General features: G+C 38.9%; 1 protein-coding gene across 4 annotated transcripts in view; it reads left to right on the top strand.

Annotated features, from left to right (window-relative positions):
* The window catches only part of EBF1 (EBF transcription factor 1), a 392,672-nt gene that overhangs the window by 9,386 nt on the left and 361,653 nt on the right, over positions 1 to 21,633 (top strand). For all 4 annotated transcript variants that reach the window (XM_061188385.1, XM_061188383.1, XM_061188381.1 and 1 more), the window contains exons 5-6: positions 5,060 to 5,133; positions 14,603 to 14,671. In XM_061188385.1, coding sequence (XP_061044368.1) covers positions 5,060 to 5,133; positions 14,603 to 14,671 — 143 coding nt within the window. The remainder of the gene's footprint in view (positions 1 to 5,059; positions 5,134 to 14,602; positions 14,672 to 21,633) is intronic.

Here is a 21,633-nt window from a genome sequence, read left to right as displayed (position 1 = left end):
GATGTATTGTCAAGGTTACTGTTTTGACTTAAATGGAAAACTAGGAGTTTTTGTTAGTTATATAGGTAACCTATCTACCTGTCTTCCTTCCTCCCTTCCTTCCTCCTTTCCTTCCTTCCTTCCTTCCTTCCTCCCTCCCTTCCTCCCTCCCTTTCTTCCTTCCTCCCTTCCTTCCTTCCTTTTTCTTTCTTTCTTCCTTCCTTCCTTTCTTTCTTTCCTTTCATTCTCTTTTTCTGTCTTTCTAAATTAATGATGACAAGTCTCCGATTGTTGGTTTGTAAACCAAGAAAGACTCCTAATGAAAACATTTTGTTCCTAAAAACCTTTCAGATTTTAATGAACCAAAGTCAAAAGTATTCTCTTTGCCCATTCTATGTTTGCATGGAACACAAAGAGTTAAAATTATTAGAAAAGTAAACAAAGAAAACTGTGCTCAATTCTCTGTATTTCTTTTGGCATCCCATTGAAGTGTGATCCCTGTGTAAGTTCACTGTCTATTTTTTGTTTTACTGTGTGGTCTTTATCCATAGTAAGTTTCAATTAACTTTTAAGACCCAGTGATATTTTAGAAAAGTGAAGATGAACCACAATTCACAAGATGCCTTCTAAAACAGTGGCAGCAAAGGCAGATATTTTCTATTGATTGATTTCTTTTCAAAGATGGTATAGGTTAATGTGTAATTGGGCATTTGAAACTGATGGCATTTCATCCTCTCACAGCAAACCTTCTGGCACTGTTGTTGTGTAAGGATGTGAAAGTTTAACAATTCCTATTTTTTCCTTCATTTTTGTTATTATAAAAAATTATTCTTGAAAAAACCCTCAATCAGAAAGTCAACAGAGTATTAAAAATAATTGTGATATTTTCATTATGCTCATTAGAGGAGAACATTAAGAAAAGGGAGGCTAGTATATCAGAAGAATAAATTTGCTCCAAATATGTCAAGTTTTGACAACTTGTTTATCAATTTCACTAGGTTTTTAAAGTTGAGATGAAGTTCGTGCTGTTTATTCTTTTACTTTTTTTCCTGTACAAGCATTCCTGCCACCTTAAGGGATTTATTTGCATTGGCAGGATTAATGTAAACATCGTTTTCTATTTGATACTGTATTTTGTTGTTGTTTTGTTGTTTCTTAGGTTAAAACCTCAACTTGCTTCACCATCAATTCATTTATTTAAATAATATATTTGATATGCTTTCTCTCCCCTTCCTGCCCATCTCTGTAACAGGCCTCCCATCCTTACTCCTGATGAACACACTGATTTCTTTAAACCACTGTTGTTTTTGTCACTCTCACAGCAGACTACCTTCCTCCCAGTAAGCAGACACATGACTTACTATGGAGGATGAAGATAAGGCTTCTTCTTGGTGTTTCACTGTCTAGGTCCTAAACCAGCTGTCTATTAAAATGGTTTCACTTAAAGTAGTCAGTGCTGTTTATATGCTTCTGTGATCTCCCAACTGATCTGGCCTCAATGAGCTTCACTCATACCCCAAAGAGGCACATATTTAAATTGGGAAAACAAGCAGAAACTTCTCCCTAAGCTGGTGTTAGAGAACCCCTTTCCTTTTAGGCTCAAAGTCTGGGTTTGCTGAACTGTGAACCAGTCTTGATGTGTGTACTAAATGTACATGGTAGAGATGTGATATCTGTGAAAGCTGGAGGGAGAACTTGTAGGCATTTTTAAAAAATCTGTTTTATTGTTGACACTCTGCATTGGAGACATTCATCAAAATAGATTTATCCTGTTTTTCTATGTTGGATCTCATCAGAGTGTCGATTTCTTGGACCATACTTTTATATAATAGTGTGGGGTGTGTGTGTGTGGTGAGTGTGTGTGTGGTGTGTGTGGTGCGTGTGTGTGGGGGTGTGTGTGTGTGTTTTAACAAGCTTTTTCAGTAACAAAAACTGCTTAGGCGAGGTTGGAGGTGGAGCTGCCTTTGACAGAGTTTCACTGTGTAGCTAACTCTATTACACTGAGGTTCTAGATTACACTATTTCCAGGATTTTAGTTCTACTCCTTAGGAGAGGGAGAAGACTCTCTGTTTCACTTGTTTTTATTTCAGAAGTCACAGAAGCAGCAAGCACTTCTTTATCTGTGTTTATGTGCTGAAAAGTATTGTTCTGCTGAGGCCCCAAGGAAAGGGACAGAAGAAACTTCATGCTTCTTTCCGTCCCCAGAGTTTAACTATTTCTGAGCAAATCCAAACTCATGCTTTCATTTTCCTATGCTTGATGTAGAGAAGATTCTCCATTTTGACTCTGCTGCCAGAAGTGAAGTGGCAGGTTGACATTTGGTAGAGATGTATTACGGAGGCCCTGGGCCTTCAACAAATGATGTTCAGTCACCAAAGACAAAAACATGGAATACCTGGGAGACCATGGGTCATCTACTGTTTGAGGGGGGGCATCAACATATTTTCACTGCAGCATATCTTTAATTGAGTATCATCATGGGCCCACTGATTTCAGTGGAACCAGCAGCCTCAGTAAAAAATAATATTGGTATTATCTAGAAAGAGTCAAAATGAGAAGGTCTGATGTAATTGATACTCCTTTCTCCTCCCAAAACCAATTTTTTTTTAAACAGGAAGGAAAACCCCATTAATACCTGTGAATTTTAGTCACCAAGTTATTTGTATTAGTTTAGCATGACAGAAAACTAAAGTTGAAACAGGTTTTCAGGGGTATTAAGAGAACACACAAAACATGTAGTGGTAATAGGATTTCTCAGAAATGCATAACAGAATTTTTTAGCACCATGTATGAGATCTAATCAGTTATTTACAGTGTTTCTTTGATTTTTTAAAGCAGTGATTGCAGTAAATAAAGCAGGCAGATATAAGTTTTGGTTTTTAAAACATTTTCAATTTACTTAATGCATTTTCTCGAGTAAAGCAACTTCCTGGGTATTTAAAAGGTCTTTTAAGATTGCAGGAACGCATCATCAGTGCATGCTAAAACTAATGGGTGAAAATTTAAGTCATAACATGATGTTAACATAATCTAGATGATTTCCCCAGAGGATAGTTATGAATTACTTAAAGTGAAGTAGTAACTTTACAGTACACAAATCTGGCTGTGCTCTCTGATGGGTGGCAGGCACCCCCTTAACCAAATGGTCAGAGTTCACTGGCATTAGTGGAACTAGTTGACAGTGTGATGTGATACAGGGAGAAGAACTCAGCGTCACATCTGTGGTATTCCGGCCCTGAATTACATAACTTTAGTCTAAGTCTGAGGAAACGTTAGACAAACCCAAATTGAGGATGTTCTACAAAATAACTGGCCTATATTCTTCAAAAATGTCAATGTCATGAAATACAAGGACTCAGGAATATTCCTTATTGAAGGAGATATGACAACTGAATGCAGTGATTGGTATTGGTTTTGTTGTTGTTTGCTATAAAGGACATTATTGGGTATTTGGTGAATCTCAGATGTTTACATTAGATTATTGTATTGTATCAATGTTAATTTTGTGATTCAGATAATTGTGCTATGGTTATGTAAGATAATTCCTTGTTTTAAGAAAATACATACTGAAGTATTTAGGGCACGTCTGCAGTTAACTAATAAATGGTTCAGGAAAAGAAAATAGAGAAAGAAAGAAGAATAAAACAAATTTACTAAAATGTAAACACTTGAGGCATCTGGGTAAAGAGTATCTTGGAATTCTTTATATATCCTTACAATTTTTCTGTACATCTAAAATTATGGCAAAATAAAACATTAAAAAATATAGGGTTATAACAGGCTAACCATAAAAATGCTTTTGATGGGCCAATGGTAGAGAAATGTTTTCTCCTTATGCAGGTACTTTTTGTCATTTTTTAATTTGTTGCAATTTTTGTTTTGTAATGGAGTTAGGTAACAAAGTCAGAGCCTGCTCTGAAGGTCTGCACACATAGTGTCATAAGCTGTCCTCCATCATTTACAGTTCTAAAAGTCTCAGGTTCATAAACAAGCACATTCCAGCCAACTATAAGTTAGTTACTGCAGTTTCTGTGTATCCTAAAAAAAGGATAGTCTCTGGTTAATTTAAGTAGTTTCATCACCAAGAAATTGAGAGTTATCTGAATGTGTGAAAGTAATTTTGTTAACAATTTGAAGCTGTGTTATATTAGTACTATGCAGTGCTACATTGTTAAGTTAGTTAAAATGTATCCCCATGCAGAGCACTGCTCTACCCATAGCTGTGAGCTTTTCTTTGGCCCAGGTGTTAACATGTAGATCTTCCAGTAAGCAGAGGTCTCAAGGAAACTTCCTGGTGACCTTAAGGAAAATGTTTGTACACATATTACTAAAAACAGACAAAAACATCTTGGCTGGTGAGGTGGTTTGGGACTCCAACAAATTTTGAGAGTCAGATGTAATTCTTCTTAGTTGAGGGAGACAACTATGGCTTAACTCCCCCTGCCCCAACCCTGCCCTTCCCCCAGCATATGCGGGCGAGTATTACTGTTTGGGTGGTTATACACCCCAGAGAGCACATGTTTTCAACCTGTAGGCAGGAAGGATTTCCCCTGATTGATGAATCATCTCAAGACAGTGAGTGGACTCATTAACCATACCCTCACTTGTTTTCTACTACTTACCTCTAGAATATTACATGTTGGAGTTGGAAGTAGTAAAACGAGGCGACAAATACGAATCATTTAAAAATAAAATCCATGTGCTTTTCTATATTTTAAATCACTAGTATCTCAATCTGCTAAGCCTTCTGGGTTTTTCCTTCCCCATTGATTAGATTTATTTTTATTCTGAATTGAAGAGAGAATTGTGGTTGTCTTGACGACAGAAGCCCATCTCATACAAGGATCCAAAGATGTGTGTTATAATAAGGTGGTTGATGGGACAAAGAGGAACATATCCCCTTCCACTCAGTTTGGGTTGATCCTTAACAGCTGTCTTAAAACAATCAGCCCAGTGAGGCCTTTGGCTCTGAAAGCTAATTGGCCTTGCGGCGGTGGTGAATGGTCAAGAACTCGACTGTGGTAGTTTGTCCTCTGCTACTTGGTTCCATTCTTAGCTCAAATCGTGCCTTTGTTTACAGGCCATAGTGTATGAAGGCCAAGACAAGAACCCAGAAATGTGCCGAGTCTTGCTCACACACGAAATCATGTGCAGGTAAGAAATACCTTGTTCTTTCCCTTTAATTAGAAAAGAGAAGATGAATTTGTATCTCAAATCTAGGTGAATTCAGGTCTATTTTTGGGTATATGTTTATCTTCTGTTAGACAATCTAAAAACTGTTAAATGTGAGTATTTGGTAGTAAAGTGTCAGGCATCACAGTGGTTCTCAATTATTTATTAGATTTCATCCTAAAAGACATACGTTTCCATTTTGATATCACATTGTTAATGGGCACAAAGCAGTGCCCTCCCCTTTTTCCTTTCAATCGAGTAAAATACAATATAACCCTTTTAGTGTTAATATATGTGCTCAACTGCATTGCTAGTAAAATAAGAGTTCTATTGATATCAGCAGAAACCTCTGTTTGGATAAGACTTGAAAGTTATAGTTCCCCTTTTTAATTCTTCCACTTAAAAATGTAACCATCCGTACATAGGCATCATTCCTCCCCACACCAACCCCACATCTGATCTCTTAATCTTAGTTACCTTTTTTATAACTATGACAATGTAGCTAACATTTCTTAAATGTAGCGAGCTTTTGGAAGGATGGCAAAGATGAGTCACTGAAAGGTATAAACATTCATGTGGTCCACAAATGAGTATCTTTATTTTTGTCTGAAGCTACGTTTGAAACCAGGCAAGCAGACCACATTCACTTCCATGGCCTCAGCCAGCCCTCCACATGGGAGAGAGTAAACCAGAGAACAGCCTTTTAACTTGCAGTTTAGGATTCTAATTCTTCATAAAATAACACTGGCACTTTGCTTCTGATATATTCTGAGTAATTGGATAAAGCATGACGATGACACTCTGCATCAGGGAAGGGCTACTAATTGCTTTGTGAGCCACGCAGGCTCTCCTGGCACAAAGCATGCTTGTCTCCTGACTATTACTGACCAAACCATTTAGGACTTTCAGCTGCTGCTTCGGCATGAGTGGGTTTATTTGCTGCCCACGGACTTGTGGGGAAAGCAATCTGAAAACTCTACAGGTGGAAATAAAATAGAAAAGAGATTAATGTGTTTCCTTAGTGAAGTCCCAAGTAGTAACTTCTTCTGTATCTATAATATGTATGTATGTAAAAATTTCTTTTTCTCCTTTTTAAAAAACATACTAATATATTATTCTAAAATATACAGGAGTTTCACAAGTTTTCACTTTAGTGATTTGTAAAACTTGTTAATTGTTCCGAAAACAGGTTGCTTTTCTCTAACTTTAAAGCAGCAACAAAATCCAAAAATATGGTCATGGATTTCTTAGAAGATATTATTAGGCAAAATTAGTTTTATACTGTATACAACAATTGCACAGCTAAAGCTGAGCTGCACTCTTCAGAATAAAATGAGTAAAATCATTTTGAAAAGCATTAAAAAAATGACCTCCTTCGTATTACTATTTTTCCAGCCATATCTCTATTTTATCTTCCCACAATTAGCATGTTGTTAGAATGAATTTTCCGTATTCTGTTCCATGTGATTCCAGCAAACAGGAGACAGGAAGATGGATCTCAACCAATAGGCCAACTATTATCTATAAATCATAGATTTGTATCTCATATCTGTACTTGTTTGGACTATGCTAGAAATTATTCTTAAAATACTTAAGATATATTATGCCTTTCACACACAAGCCTACACTCTGTTAATGCAATTTATATTTTTCTTGTTCTTAAAATTCATTGGTCCAAAGTACTTTGTGATGCTGGTTGATGTGCTTTACTGCTGATGTTCCTTCTATTTTTTAGAAACATAAAAATAGCAAAAAATAAAATTCTCAAGCCACTGAAGGCAAATGATGTTTGTACTGCATGGCTAAGAGGGAAGAGCCATATTCAAAATGTCATCCTGCTAATGTTACAGATGATGGTTTTCCTGGCTGCCTATAGATGTGTAAGGGGTATTGTTTGTTTACCAGGCCGCCATGACCCTATTACACAAGCCTGTCATCTATTGTGTGGCTAACTGTCTTTTAAATTGCAAATCTGATGCTCTTTAGGGGGCTTTAGGAAAAAAATTCTCACTTTCCACACCATTCTATTTCTCTTGATTTCTTGCCGGTTGTAAGTGGAAGTTGGGATGTGCTGAATTTGCACCAGGGGTGCAAATGCAGGCTCAATTATAAGCATAAAATTAGAGTCTGTTCACCATTAATCAGCCTGGCTAATTGCTATGCACCACCATTAACCATATGGTGTGAAAGACAGCTTGCTCTCCCCAAGATGAAATTTCTTCACTGCAGACATGAAATAGTGAGGGCCCTGGATTTTAAAATAGGTTGTTTTAAATATTTAATTTCTAAACAACTTTCTGCAGTGCTTTCTATCAAGGCTAACGGCACAATAAAACTTTGTGTTTATGTCACAAAAGAGGTATATTTATAGTATGTTGGAGCTACAGATGAAGGAGACACAGAGAATTTAGATCGACAGGAAAGGGCTTGGGATGATTCTGTTTTGTTGTCATCAAAGCAAAAAGAAAAATAAAAAAACACCAGGGAATTGTGTATTAGGTGGTTACAAATTTTAAAAAATCAGTTTTGTTCTGTTGAGAGGGTAACCCTATTGCATGAGCTGTCTCAAGGACTTACTGCCATGAGATTATTATTATTGTCTCTCTTTGAGACAAAACCCCTTTGACTTGATGGCATAGAACTCTTTCCATGGAATTCTGGGAGGGGTTCTGCATTTTTGTAAACTGGAATTTATTATACCAATCATCATTATTACATTTTGCTAATACTTGGTGATTAAGCTCTTAAAAAGTATGGCCCCATGAAGGATTTTTAAAAGCAGGATTCATTCCACAAAGCATTTGATTATAAATGCATCTCCACATCCTGTGTTTAAAATGTGAATGGAAAATAGGAACTCTGCTTGGTAGGTGAGTCCAGTTCCCAGCCCCCCCAGGCAGGGCAAAGCAGATTTTCTCCCTTTCCAGTGAACAGGACAATTGCAGGGGATGGGTGCCGTATTTAGGAAGGCATTTTTTTCCCACTGTCAGTGCCTAACATTGTGGACCATGAGCTCCCAGGGCTAGCCTGGTCCCTTGATATGGCTTGTTCTTCCTTCCTCTTTGGCTGGTTTATTCTCATTTTTTCCTTCAGATTCCCACTTAAGCATCCCTGGTCGTTGGCCTGAATGAGGTCCCCTTATTATGCATTCCTGTGATATCCTGCGCTTTTCCTTCATAGCATGCAGCACATTGTAATTGTGTGTCCAAGGCCTGTCTTTCTTTGCTGGACTAAGAGCTCCTTGAAGACAAAGAAGTTACCCAGTTTTCCTCTCTGCTTTAGTTGCCCATGTGTGAAATGGGGAGAAACTATTGCTTCTCTCATAGGGTGGTTGTTAAGATTAAATGCTGTAATCCCGATAAATGCTTATCATGGTACCTGACACATAGTAAGTGCCGAATGTCTATTGTCATTATTAATAGTAGCAGCAGTAGTATCAGTATTGATATTAATAGAAGCAGTGGAAGTAGTGGGAGCAGTAGTAACAGCATCTGCAGTGCCTAGTTAAGTACCTGGCACAGAGTTGCTCAAAGGGAAAGATGGTAAGAGAATATTGAAAGGAAGGGAAGTGTCTACTAAAATGTTAACATGCTTTGTTCATTCTAGGTGTGCTGTTAAGGATATTTTCATTCATTCTTTTAGCACGTGCTATGTGCAAAGCACAGTGGAATGAAGAGCCAAAGAGGACTGGCCCCTATAGTAGGAGAGCTGACAGGTTAGCCTGGGAGAATGAGACCCATAAAACAGATAACTAGACAGCACTGTAGAAAGGGTAGACAGGGATAAGAGGTGAGGCCAAGGACCACAGCTGCTCAGAGAAAGGAGGACATACTTGCCGTGGGTTTTAGCTGCAGGGATTGGGAGGAAGGTGAGACAGGACCTGGATTTTAGAGGGTGCATGAAGGAGCGTTTTGGTCCATTTGTTGGCAGTCTGGGCAGGATTTCTCTGGGGAGAGGTCTGCAGATGGTGGGCCTTTGGCCTGGAGCTGGGCAGAGAGTCAGGGCGAAGGATAAGCAACTTCTGAGGTCTTTTCTCAAAGGTGCAAGGTAAAGCTATGGGCTTACATGGGATTGACAAGGATGGGTGAATAGAAAGAGAAGAGGCCATGGATACGTTCTTGGGCAACCATCTCATTTAGTGTGTTCGAGAATTAGGAAAAAGAACCTTGAGCATACAGAGCCTAGAAATAAAAGGAGGGTGTTTCAAAGACAGGGAGCCATCCATGTAGTAAGTGTAGGGAGATCCAGATAAACTTGAATACTGAGAAAAGCACCAGAAAGTCACTGGTGAACTTCAAGAGAGGACATTCAAGTTGGCGCTGAGGCCCAGAAGCCAGCTTTTATGGGGTTCAGGTGGCAAGGAGTGACGGCAACTCTGGCAAGGGGACAGCTGGACAGTGAAGAAACCAACTCAAGAGAAAAGAAGGAGTGTGTCTTTTTTTAAAGAATGGAAAAACTTATGTTGGTTAACTGAGGGAAAGAATGAGCTTATTACTATTAATCAGACTATTCAGATAACTCATATATCTCATTCTCTAGCCACTTTGGCTAAATGGGTAAGATAATCTTGCTTTTTGTTGTAAAGCTTAGAGATGGAGCTGTTGCTTTCCTCCACTTGAGAGAGCCTCTACTTATGGGAAGAAGTTCCATGTCCCTAAGATGAGGATCTGCAGGCCTCATGACCAGGAAACAAGTATATGTTTCTTGCCGTGATTTATGAAGCCATATGTCAGTGCACTAGAGATATGCCACCTGTGTCATGCTGCTAAGGAAGAAACTCACAAGCTTGCTTTTCCCTGGACTAGCTTGTCCGAGGGATGCACGATCTTGCTGGGGAAAGGGCTGCTGTTTTGAGTCCACAGTGTACGTAGGACACCAGGTGCTGGGTCCCCACTCCAGTGATGGGCCACATTGCTCTCCTGCCACTTGGGTTGCAGGTTGCGAAGGGATGTGAAGTAGTGGGAATCCAGCTCTGTGACAAAGCAAATGAGGAAACTCCGAGCCCCCTGACAGATTCCTGCTTTAGGAAGCAAATGCCAGGTCTGTGCCTGGTGCAGTGCCTGACAAACACAGTAGGAGTCTAAAGAACAGCATTTGAAGGAATGAAGATCCATCAGTCACACAGTAATGAGGACATGATTAGTACTGTAATTTCTTCTGTTAACCTGGTAACTTTTCCCTTGAAGTACTTTTGCATCTGTTGTTCCATGTACTGTATCGTTTCAGCCCGAGACCTCTCCTGCCTTAAACACAGGTGAATCTGTTCTCCCTTCATTCTGTCCTCTTGCTTAATGCCTGCCTTGTGTACGGTGGTGGTTGGTACCCACCTTTCTCAGTCCTTCTGAGTTCAGTAGAGGGACATAGGGAGCAGTTCAGCTTGGAGAAGGGAGGAAAGAGAAGGCAAGAAAGACCATCACAGGGAAGGAAGACAGGTCCTTGCTCTGCTTGGCTCTGGGCTAGAACTAGGGAGCTTCAGGGGGTTAGATGCCAGCTCAGCCTAAAGGAAGACCTTCCTTCCCCAATTTGCAGTTGATTTTTAGTCTTTTAATAGGAAAATAATATTATAATACAAAGCAGAAGACTGCAGGAGTACAGAAATAAAATATATATCCTCTATACTTCCCCACTTATTCCACTCCTTATAGGCTATTTCTTTGAAGTTTCTAGTCATTCATTCAAAAAATACTTCCAGAGAGCCTACTGTGTGCTGCACTCTGTTCTAGTTGCTGGGGACTCAGGGATGAACAGAACAGTCTAAGACCCTTGTACTCAAAGACAGACAATAAATAAGAAGACAAATATAAAATATAATGTGATGAGTGCTAGGAAGAAAAGTGAAGCAGGATGAGGGGCTAGAGAGCTCTGGGAGTAGTCAGGGAAGGGCTTTTGCAGGCTGTCACTTTGTGCAGAAATTTGAGTGAAGTGAGGGTATGAACTGGCTTGTGAGACTATTTGTCTCTTCCCGTCACTCCCTCCCTCTCTCTCTCTCAGTCTTTCCTTTTTTTCTCCTAGAAGTAGGACCATACCGTACATACTATTCTGCAGCTTGGCTTTCTCAGGTCATAATATGATGTAGACTTCTTTCCGTGATGGTGTGTACAAACCCAACTTCGTTCTTTTTAATGCTGCACACAGTTCCATATTTACATGTATATATGTACACACACATATATGTATATGTGTATATGAATATATTTTAAAAGTGGGCTTAAACTGTAGACACTGTTTTGTTGCCACCCCAGACACAGAGCAGAGCCCAAGAATCCCGTTTTGGGGGTGATGACTACGTGATACAGTGACATGACTTGAGAGGCAGGAAACCTGTTGGGCTATTTTTCATACTTTGTATAAGGTTTTGTAAATGATAAATGACCTCCAGCCCTTTAGCCTGTTTTCCTTTCTTCATTATCCCTATTTTATTCCTATTCTATTAGTCCTTCTACACTTCTGTTCTTCGCATCTGCTTTTTTCCCTGGGTCCCTTGGGGGCATAGCAGAGAGGGGTTGTTCTCACTTAGGCTGTGCTTCGATTCAGCTGGCTGCACTCCAGGGCATTTTTATTTTAAGGGGATGAAGAAAGTGCTTAAGGCACAGGGCAAATCTCAGGCCTAGTGTGGCCCTTGCTTGGGGAGGTGGTCTGGCGTATGGGGTGGGGTGGAGGTGAACGTTCCTTTCCTCAGCAGTGTCTGCTCAGAGGGTCAGCTTGGCTTCCTCTATCTGCTACCTTCCTGTTTTCTTGGATTGTATTTTCCCCAGTACATTACATTCATTCATGAAGTCATCCAATCCACCAACCAATATTTGAGCTTCTCTATTCTGTCCCAGGCCTTATGCTAATCATTAGGTAAATAAAATTGAGAGTGTGTTCCTTTATGAAGCATATGAGTTAGTAGGGGGGGGGGTGGGAGGAGACAGTGACAAAAAAATATGCAAATATATATGTAAGTATATAATTTGCTTTGTGTTTCATGCCCTGAAAGGAAAAACCAGAGGAACCTATCAAGTGTCAGGGCCAGCTTCTCTGAGGAAGGAAGGAGCCTAGAGGCTGAGGCCCAAAGAGGGGGTAGAGGCTGGCTAACTAGGCAGGGCTTGGATGAGGAGCAGTCCAGGCCCGGAGGCCTGCCCGGACCTGGGCCTGAGGTCAGACTGAGCATGGCCCATTAGAGAGATTGAAATTGGCCAGTGAGGCTGCAGCTTGGCAAGTTGGAGGAGAGTGACAGGAGACGGGGAGGTGGTCTGGCCATAGATGTATTCTCAGTGCGGTGGGAAGCCATTAAAAGGTCTTGGGAGGTGAAGTGACACAGTCCAATTGACATTTTGAAAAGATCACTCTGGCTGTCATGGGGGGTGAAGAGTAGAGACAGAGAGACCAGGTGGGAGGCCACTGCAGGAGTTAAATCGAGAAGTGAAAGTGACTTGGATGAGGGTGATGACAGTGAGGAGGGAGAGAATCAGATTGTCTTGAGATGTAGATTCTAGTCTGAAATTATCATCAGGTGAGTTGGAAGAGTCCCTGGAAGGCATTCAGTCCAGGCAGGACAATGGTGAGGGTTTGACCAATGGGGATTTGCCCAGTCGCTGTTTTGAAAAAGAAAGGAACAAATGGAAAATAGAAAGGAGAAATAGGCCTTCCCATGCATTGCTTTTATCCCTGGGTAAAGACCTGGGCTCTGTCCATGGGCTGCTTTTGGAGACCTGAGCCCTCACACTTAGAGGTGGGTACCACAATCGCCCCATTTTACACCTGAGGAAACTAAGACTCCAGGAGGTGGAATACCTTGCTCCAGCTGCCACAAGCCGCTCGGATTCCAGAGTCGGTGTGCTTAACCACTGTGCTCTTCTGGCAAAGCCGTTGAGATGTAGGTGCAAGGGAGTAGAGTTCAGGGAGGATGGAGTTTAGTTTGTAAATTATTATTATTTTTTGTATGCATTTCAACGACTGTACTTCTCATTCCCTTGTTTCTTCATCTTAGGTATTGGGATCCTTTGGGCTTTCTATCCTCAAGGTACTAGTACAGCAGAACTCAGGCCTGGAGGAAATAGTTTCCTCTGAATCAGAAAAGGAAAGGCTCTTAAGGGAGTGGCGTGGTTTTTAGCTGGGGCTTTGACAAAAGAGATACAATTCTTGCTGTTGTTTTCTGAAGATACGAGAAGCAAATAGAATGAGCACCAAATATGGAAGCTGATTCTCTTTTCAGAGATATAGTTACAGCCAGAAGAGAGACTTCCTAACTTTGCTGAAAGACTCCCTGTGCAGGCGTAATATTTCTGGGTCCTGAAAATGAAGTTCAGTGTTTGTTTCTCTCTAGCAGCTCTCTAAATTTAGGCTCTATGATTCACTAAGTCGAATGAGTCTGTGTGTATGTTTGTGTGTGTGCGTGCGTGCTTGTGTAAGCGAGAGGGAGAAAAGTACATATTTTATTTGTGGTGCAAGGCAATGTATAATGCTTGGATAACTCCCTCACCTCCTTGACTGATCAAATACGTGCTTTTATAGTGTGCCCTTGGGTATAGACTGGCCAGTGGACACATTTCTTATTTGCAAACAAGTCTCAGATGGACGGATTTCCATTGACCATGCGTAGTTTTCAAAAACCCTAATTTTTTCACTTTTTAGAAGCATCTCAGTTTAAGAAAAAACTGTCAACTTTAAGGTCACACGTGGGGTGGGATTTTGATAGTAGGTGCTTTTCTTGCCCACGTCTGCCTTTTCTCTGACCTAATAAAGAGCGTCCATTGTCAGGCTTTTGCCAGGCTTTGGAGCAACTGTCCTAAATGCTTCCAGGAAACTTGCACGGTGGCCAGAGCAGGGCACAAAAGCCAGAGGATGTGTGGATCTCTGTTTTCTTTTATCTTGCCTCTTTGTCTTAATTATTGTGTTGTACTTTTATTCTTACATTCTGAACATGGTTCAAAAGCAAACAGTTATAGTTTTAGGATTTGGGGAAGGTTGTGGTTGAAGGAAACGTCTCCCATAAAAGAGGAAGGAGAAGAAAAAGGAATCCATTTAATACAAAATGACTGGAGGGGGAGAAATCACTCATACCTCATTATTGACGCGTTCCACACAATTAGTGTGATCTTGAGGGAAGAGTGTTTAAGCCACCCACAACCCTGAATATTCTCATTGGGTAGATGTAATAATAATGCATTTCACAGTGAACTCTTCCAGTCCTGCGGGCAGTGATGGGAAGACCCCATCTTAGGGCTGTCAGTCCTTGCTCCGTGGGAGTCCCTCTCCCTCCCTCCTTTGTGCAGGGAGAGGTTAAGCCTGACCATTAACCCATAGGTGACCCAAATAGAACGTTCTGTCTCAGGGATCCATTGATTGCCAGGTATGGCTTTGTGGTAATTCTAGCATTTGCAACCCAGCAATTTGAACCTTCTGTCTGCCTAAATGATGATTTTACATGGTAATGGTTGTACTAAATCCTCTTGCTTTTGCTCCATAGCCGCTGTTGTGACAAGAAAAGCTGTGGCAACCGAAATGAGACTCCCTCAGATCCAGTGATAATTGACAGGTAGGGACCGCTCTACTTTCTCTCGGTTCTTTTTCCTCATTATAATGAAACACCTGCCTTGCGTGGCTCATGGGTGAGGGTTAGGAAGGCATGTGGCCGAAATTTGCCTGTTGGTCATGACTTCAGCTGCGCCGAGCTATTGCGATTCCTGGGAAAGTCATATGGAATGTTCTTTGGAGGCCTGTTTTCTTGGATTGCTACAGTTCTGTGTCTGATTCACGCTCCTAAAGGCATATTTTCTTCTTTCTTGACTTTCTGTGGCTCAATCCTCGCGCTGTGCCAGGAAGCTTCAGAAATAAAATAATAATAGTTTGTGATTTATGAAATGTGGTTGGGTGCTTATAAATATTTAACTTTTATTTGAAAAATGTTTGAATCATTATCACTTTTAGCTACAGTAGTTCTGTTGGACGCAATCCATCTACATTTTAAGGTTTTATTTATGCATAAAAGCAGTTTTAAAGAGATCTGTGAACCAGGATTTTCTACAGTAATTTCCCGTGTTTGATTGTAGCTCATGCTGCCTTGTAGTTGATTAATTTATCCTGCTTGTCTTAATTATTGTGTTTTTAAACAGATCCATATTACTAATCTGACATGACCAAGTAAATCACTGTAGAACAATAAATCTGTTTTAGTTGTTCGGCGCAATTTTGAGTCAGTGTGTGCACAGACTATGCAAAGTTGCATTCCAAATATTCGTTTTACATTTTAATTATTGAAATTCATTGTATGGAAACATGTATGATAAACCATTTGTTACATAGCGTTACTCATTGGGAGTTAAATGGCCTGGAAGGTTTATAGATACTGTCAGTTGTCAGCTAGGACAAGAGCTAGCACCCTCCGTTAGCTGGAAGAGTCTTACAGGTAAGACTGACTGATCCCTCATTGAGGAAATCAACAGCTGAACAAAAGTCCCTTTTGGGGTTTGGTAATAATGATTTTTGACACCTCCCCCCTGCCCCGCCCACCCATCTGTCTTTCCAATTCTTTACTCTTTGGAGGCTTGCTCTGTCATTTTTCAGTTGACTGAAAAAGTGTTTGCTTTATTGTAATTTGTGACAAAACATTGGTTGTTGATTTTGACTTATGTGATTCTTCAGGCTTAAACCCAATTTTGATTGCCAAGTAGCTTTATAAAACTTACATTTCAATCAGATATTTTAACTAAATATCTTTCACTAATACTCACCAAAGGCATATATCTTTGCTTGATACGTGAGGATTAATATCTTTGATTCAAAGTTAAAAACATCAATGGTTTAGTGTGTAATGAAGTTGTGTGCTGCCTATGGAATTAGCATAGCATGTTTATCTACAAAAGCAGACATGCCATTATGTAATTTCTTTTTTCTGCAATGGCAGATAAATCTTTAAATGAATAAGATAAAAAATAAATATAACCTTTATGTTGTTTGTTTCACTTAAATACCTCTCTTCAAAATGCCATTTGTTATTTTAAGCAGATTTTACTCTTCTATCAAAAAGAAAGTGTTCTGATCAAAGGACCAGCCCAAATATTCCCCCAAACTTTGAAACTATCAACATTCGGTTCTGCCACACAGTTTCTTTTGGTTCAGATGATGACAAGAACCTTACTTTGCCATCCGCAATGAAAACACTTTTTTTTGCTTTTGAATGGGTTAAGCTTTTAAGTTCTTCGTTTGGTTTTAAGCCGTGACTCTGATATAGAAGGTTGATATGACGGTGGTTTGAATAACATTTGATTTTGACCTGTTTCTGTGGGTTGCGATGGCATAAGAAACTTGACTCAGCAGCGCTGTAATTAGCCCGGCCCGTGTTTTTGAAACAGGATTGTGTTACCTGGATTGCATTAGTGTGGCTTCTATTGTTGCCGCCTTGCATCTGTCCCAGTAGGGTACTTAAAACCTTTTCTTGGCTGGGGTAGTTCAAACAATTTAGGCAAAATAAGTATGCACTTTATACTGTCGGTGGCTTTAGAGATATTACTCATGACATTTATCCTTTTCATTTTTTCTTTTTTGGTTTGACAAAGTAGAAAACGGTGTTAGCCAATCTTGGTCTCTTAAGAGAGGAGTACTTGAAAAACGGCTGAAACCCAGGGTATCTGCATGAGTCCCAACATATGTTTATTTGCTGGCTGTTGCCACTGTCTCCCATGAACCGTCTTTTCAAGCAGTGATGCCAGCTGATATGCACAACCCCATTTAGCTATTTTTATTTGCATCTGAGTTTTCAGAATTTATTTGTCCTTCAGTCTGCCAAAGGTTTTAAAAGCTCCAGTCCTGTCTGTGCTGATATGTGAAACTTCCATTTTTAACAACAAGCGAAGAGAATAACAACAGGAAAAGAACTTACACAAGGAAGGGCAAAATAGAAAAGATTTTTCAATTCCATAAAATTGCTGCAAAGGAAAAAAAAAATGATGACAACCGTGTTTGAATTTCATAGTTTCCAATTTGATTCTGTATTACCGATTGCATAATATCTGTGTTACGTGCTTAGGGTTTGATTTGTTTTCAGATTTATGGATGCGAATCCCTGCATATTTTGTAAAAATAGGTTATGGGGCCTGCATTCAGTAGCAATAGTAACTGTTTTTACAAGATGCATACAATGTGCAATTATAGAGCTGAGGGTACAGGCAATCCTTGTGTTAGGATTTAGCATAGGTTTAACACGCAGTCACCTTTTGGGCACCAATAATTTTTAGTTCCCTTTGCTTGTCCTTCGGATTTTGGAAGAACAGTGCTATTTTTATCAGTCAAAAGACTTTTAGCAGTGGTTATTCAGGAAAACTATTTATAGGATTGATAGAAGAGGCTTTCTGGTCATACGGCAATGGTACAGGGTAAGCTATTTCTGTGTTAAATTTTGGCTGTATTTTTTGCTGCCGGTGATTTGGGGACATCAGGTCAGCATACTGTATCAAAAAAGTGGAATTAACAAAATCAGCAGTTATATACTGTGATTTAGAAAATGTGTTTCTACTTTCTTCTTTTATAATAACGTGTGACAAAGTAAGAAAAATACGACCCCAACTCTTTTTACGATTGTGACAATTTGTCAAGTCACTTCAAACAAGTTTGGAGGAAAATTTCTGTAAATGTACAAAGTGGGCATCTGGAGTTGACTGCCAGGTTGTATTTCTGCCTAATGCCAAATGGCTTGATTGAGAATTATAAAAAACCAGGCTGTGCCCAATGATCTAGATATCTGGGCTGTGTAGACATGGGAAAAGTCAAATGTGTTATGTTTAATAGCTGATGACCAGGAACTAATAACAGCAAATTTCATTATCGTTGAGGTAAAGGGCTATGTGTGGTAATTATTGTTAAAGTAAAAAGCAAAAAATGACTTGCAGTTATTGGATTAAGGTGGAGATTGATTTAGCATATTCATATAGCAACTCATATTTGAATTTAAAAGGTTTGCAATAAAATTCATGTTTAGAAATTGAATAAATTGTAGTTTTATTAAAACATTGGATATCCTTGTGTCCTAACCTTTTTCCTTGGAGTTATCTTAGTTCAATAAATAAAACCTCATTAGGCTATTCCCATTTCAACGAGTTTATTAAATTTTGCAGGAGTAATTAGCATAAGCTGGGCTAATTTTTCTGGAAAACTAATGAGGGAGGTTCTTAATTAGGTTTACTTTGTAAGAATCAGAAAAGATGATAATGACAAAAGTCACATAGGGTAGGCTGAATTGGGAACCCAGTTTTTCTGAATTCGTAAAAAAACTTTCATTTTCTATGTGGAAACTTATTTATAAATGCTTGAACTGAATATATTAAGTGTGCAGACTGTTATTCCTTATCTAGTTAGTTAGGATTACTGTGCATTCTAGATTTGCTTCACAAAACTCTTTATTTTCCCTTGAGCAATGACATGGATGAATACAGATGGTCTTAACAAAAACATTTCTTTCTCCGAAGTATGCTATAGGATTCCTTTCACATAGAGCCCTAAAGTTTCCGGCCAGATTTGTGTCACTTACTTCCAGTAGGGCAGGATAGGGGATGGCTCAATACTTGTTTGTTTGTTTTTTCAATTTAAGATCAGTGTGATTGATGAAATAGTTGGATCACTAAATAAAGGGAGAAAATAAGAGCCCAATTCTTCATTTCTTTGTGCTGTGGATCATGAGAGTTGACAAGTGGACTGTTTTCTTTTAATAGATAGAAATAATAAAGGATGAAATTCCTCCTCAAATTATCTTCTCCTGTCTTGTATGAATTTAGACATAGTCCTTTTGGGATATAATGTGGCCTGAGTAACTGGCGAGTTTTGGGTCCCTCATGGCCAGTATTAAAAACATGGATTTTTAAAGCCTGCCAACTAATAGCCCTCTAAAGATTTTGGGTTTGCTTATTGCAGCTTTAACAGATTTGTCTTTCTTTTCCATTTATAGGAATCTCTGTATCTACATTTGAGATGTAAGCCCTGACATGCAACATTTTAAAAAAATACATGAATTTTGTAACATGAAGAATTTAGCCTGTTTGGAATTAGCTCTTCAGGCCACACTTACCCAAGGGTCTCCTAAAAAGAACAAAAGAAGTGTATATTTGTTTTTTTCTAGGATTTTCTAAAGATCTTTCACAACTAGATCACTTTCACTTAGGTGACACTAAATGGGTTTTCTTTATGATTGTTGTCTGAAATAGAATGTTCAGGAGTGAAAATATTGGAATGGCCATTTTACCTGTTGATTTACGTCAGGATTGTTCAGAGAAACAATTTTATTTAAGATCCATTCTTCATCTAAGAGGTTTAAATGCTGTAATAGGACTTTTCAGAAAAGCGCAGTGTTGTCTTATCACCAAGCTAATTTCTTGATTAAATCGATCCTGATGTGTTTATGTAACATATATGTTCATTTGTATAATAGGAAAACAATAGTAAAACTTTAGAATTAGAATATAATTGAGTTTTTTTTTAAACATTGAGCAGGGTGGGCTATATTCTAATTCCTATATCTACAATCCTAAGATGGTGAAGGCATCAGTTTCCCTCGACAGTAAATGATTTCCCTGTCCTTTATAATCAAACTTAAATCCAAAAATTCACTAAAAATTTTTCCTTTATTTTCTGTAAAAAAAAGTCCTCAACTAACATGAACATAAACATACTTTTATTAAAGTTGCAGATGAGGCTTTTAGAGTTTCATGGCTTTATTTCATTGACCTTTCAACTCATTATTTTGGTCTTCATCAGTTTTTAGAAGGACCAACCACTAAACATAATCAGTCTCTAAGGTGCACAAACAGCTATCTGGAGCTCAAGGAACCAGAGGTATCAATGCATTTCTCAGATTTCTGATACGCCTTTTATATTGCCTGATTTCCTAACTTTGAATGCTCCATTAAAATAAAAGGAGGAGGAATTCATCCTTTAAAATTGCCGCAGGCAGGATAATTGCTGTCCTCTTGGTTGGTTTGAGAGGTTTATGTTTTTCCAAAAGTGAAAAGCCAGCGCTGACACTGAGCGTGAATTTATGGTTGTTTATTAATCCTACCGTATTTAAACATTTGTTTTCTCAGTGGGAATTCATATGTGATTATTAGCGATGAGACTTATGTGAGAGACTATCATACTAAATTTTATCACATATCAGATAATACCGTTCTGAATGTGAGATTAGCCTGTACACTTGTGTGCAGTTTGCTACCGTGATAAGAAAATAACGAATACAAAAAAAAAAAAGAAAATAACGAATACAATCAGCTAATAGCAGTCTATATTCCATTTGCTATCAGCTGTTCCCAAATACACAACCAGAATACGTTCAAATGGACTGCAAATATGCTGACAATATATCATAATGCAAAGTACTTTTACATGGTATAATACTACTGCAGACACCGTATAATGAACAACAGTGGTTTTCCTGTAAAGGAAATAATGGCAGCAACTTCCAAGAAATGTATTTAACGGAGCTTCAGAGAATCAGCAGTGCATATGTGTAACTGGCCTGGGTGTCAGCCCAAGGTGTGGGTTTAAAATCCCATGTCATCATAACTTTGTTTTTGTAACAGTTCTGGAAAAACACAGAAAAGCACTACAAACTCCTCTGTGTGTCATCTAACAACTTTGCACAGTTTGTGATGAGAATATATTATTATATTAAATATGCTTTTACTTTTCTAAAATAAATTGCTTAGAATGGGGAAAAAAACCCAAATCCCTCCCCAAATGCAACTCTCCATTGATAAATTTTACTTGTTTTTCCTTACTGCAAGCACCTGACCAAACTCTTTAATAAAAATTGACCAGATTTTAAAAACTCTGTTTAGAGGCTCATGCATATAAGGAGATGGCATTTTGGTCTTTTTAATTTGCATCAGGTATTATCTGAAATAGACCATTAATTTTTCCTTCTCTCTCCTCCCACCATCTCATCCCTCCCTTTACAAACCGTGTAATTGTATACCATCCTGGACAATATAAAAGTGACCTAAATACTCCAATTGCAATCAGTGAAATATGGTGAACAGTACAGGTTTGTATTTGGTTGCTTGCTGCCTTTAAAGGTGTGTGTAGATGGAGATAAATCTCCCTTGCAAACTCTTTCTCCAGTTACAAGCCTTTGTCCAGAGGTAAATGAAGGTTTTAACGTTACAGTACTTATTGTAATAGAATTTTAATTGCCTTAACCCTGCTAACGTGTGAAGCTGAGTGTGTGTGTGTGTGTGTGTGTGTGTGTGTGTGTGTGTGTATTTTTCATGAGGAGGGGAATCAAGCCAAAAAAAAACCCTGCATATTTTTCATGGGGGGAGAGGGGGTCACATATGGTAAATGAGGCAAACTTAATGAAACTGGTTCTGGGGAAGAGAATGCCATTGGTGTTTCATCCATGTAATGTATATTCCACTTTCAGTGGGAACAGAGTGATCCTCAGTGTGCTTTGGGGATTTTTATTTTTGAAGGTGAAGTGCTTGGTTCCAGGTCCAAACTTGCCTCCAAACCCTA

Source organism: Eubalaena glacialis, chromosome 4 (genome assembly GCF_028564815.1).
Source record: "Eubalaena glacialis isolate mEubGla1 chromosome 4, mEubGla1.1.hap2.+ XY, whole genome shotgun sequence".
NCBI classification, from domain to species: Eukaryota; Metazoa; Chordata; class Mammalia; order Artiodactyla; family Balaenidae; genus Eubalaena; species Eubalaena glacialis.
This window is presented reverse-complemented; position numbering and strand designations above follow the sequence as displayed.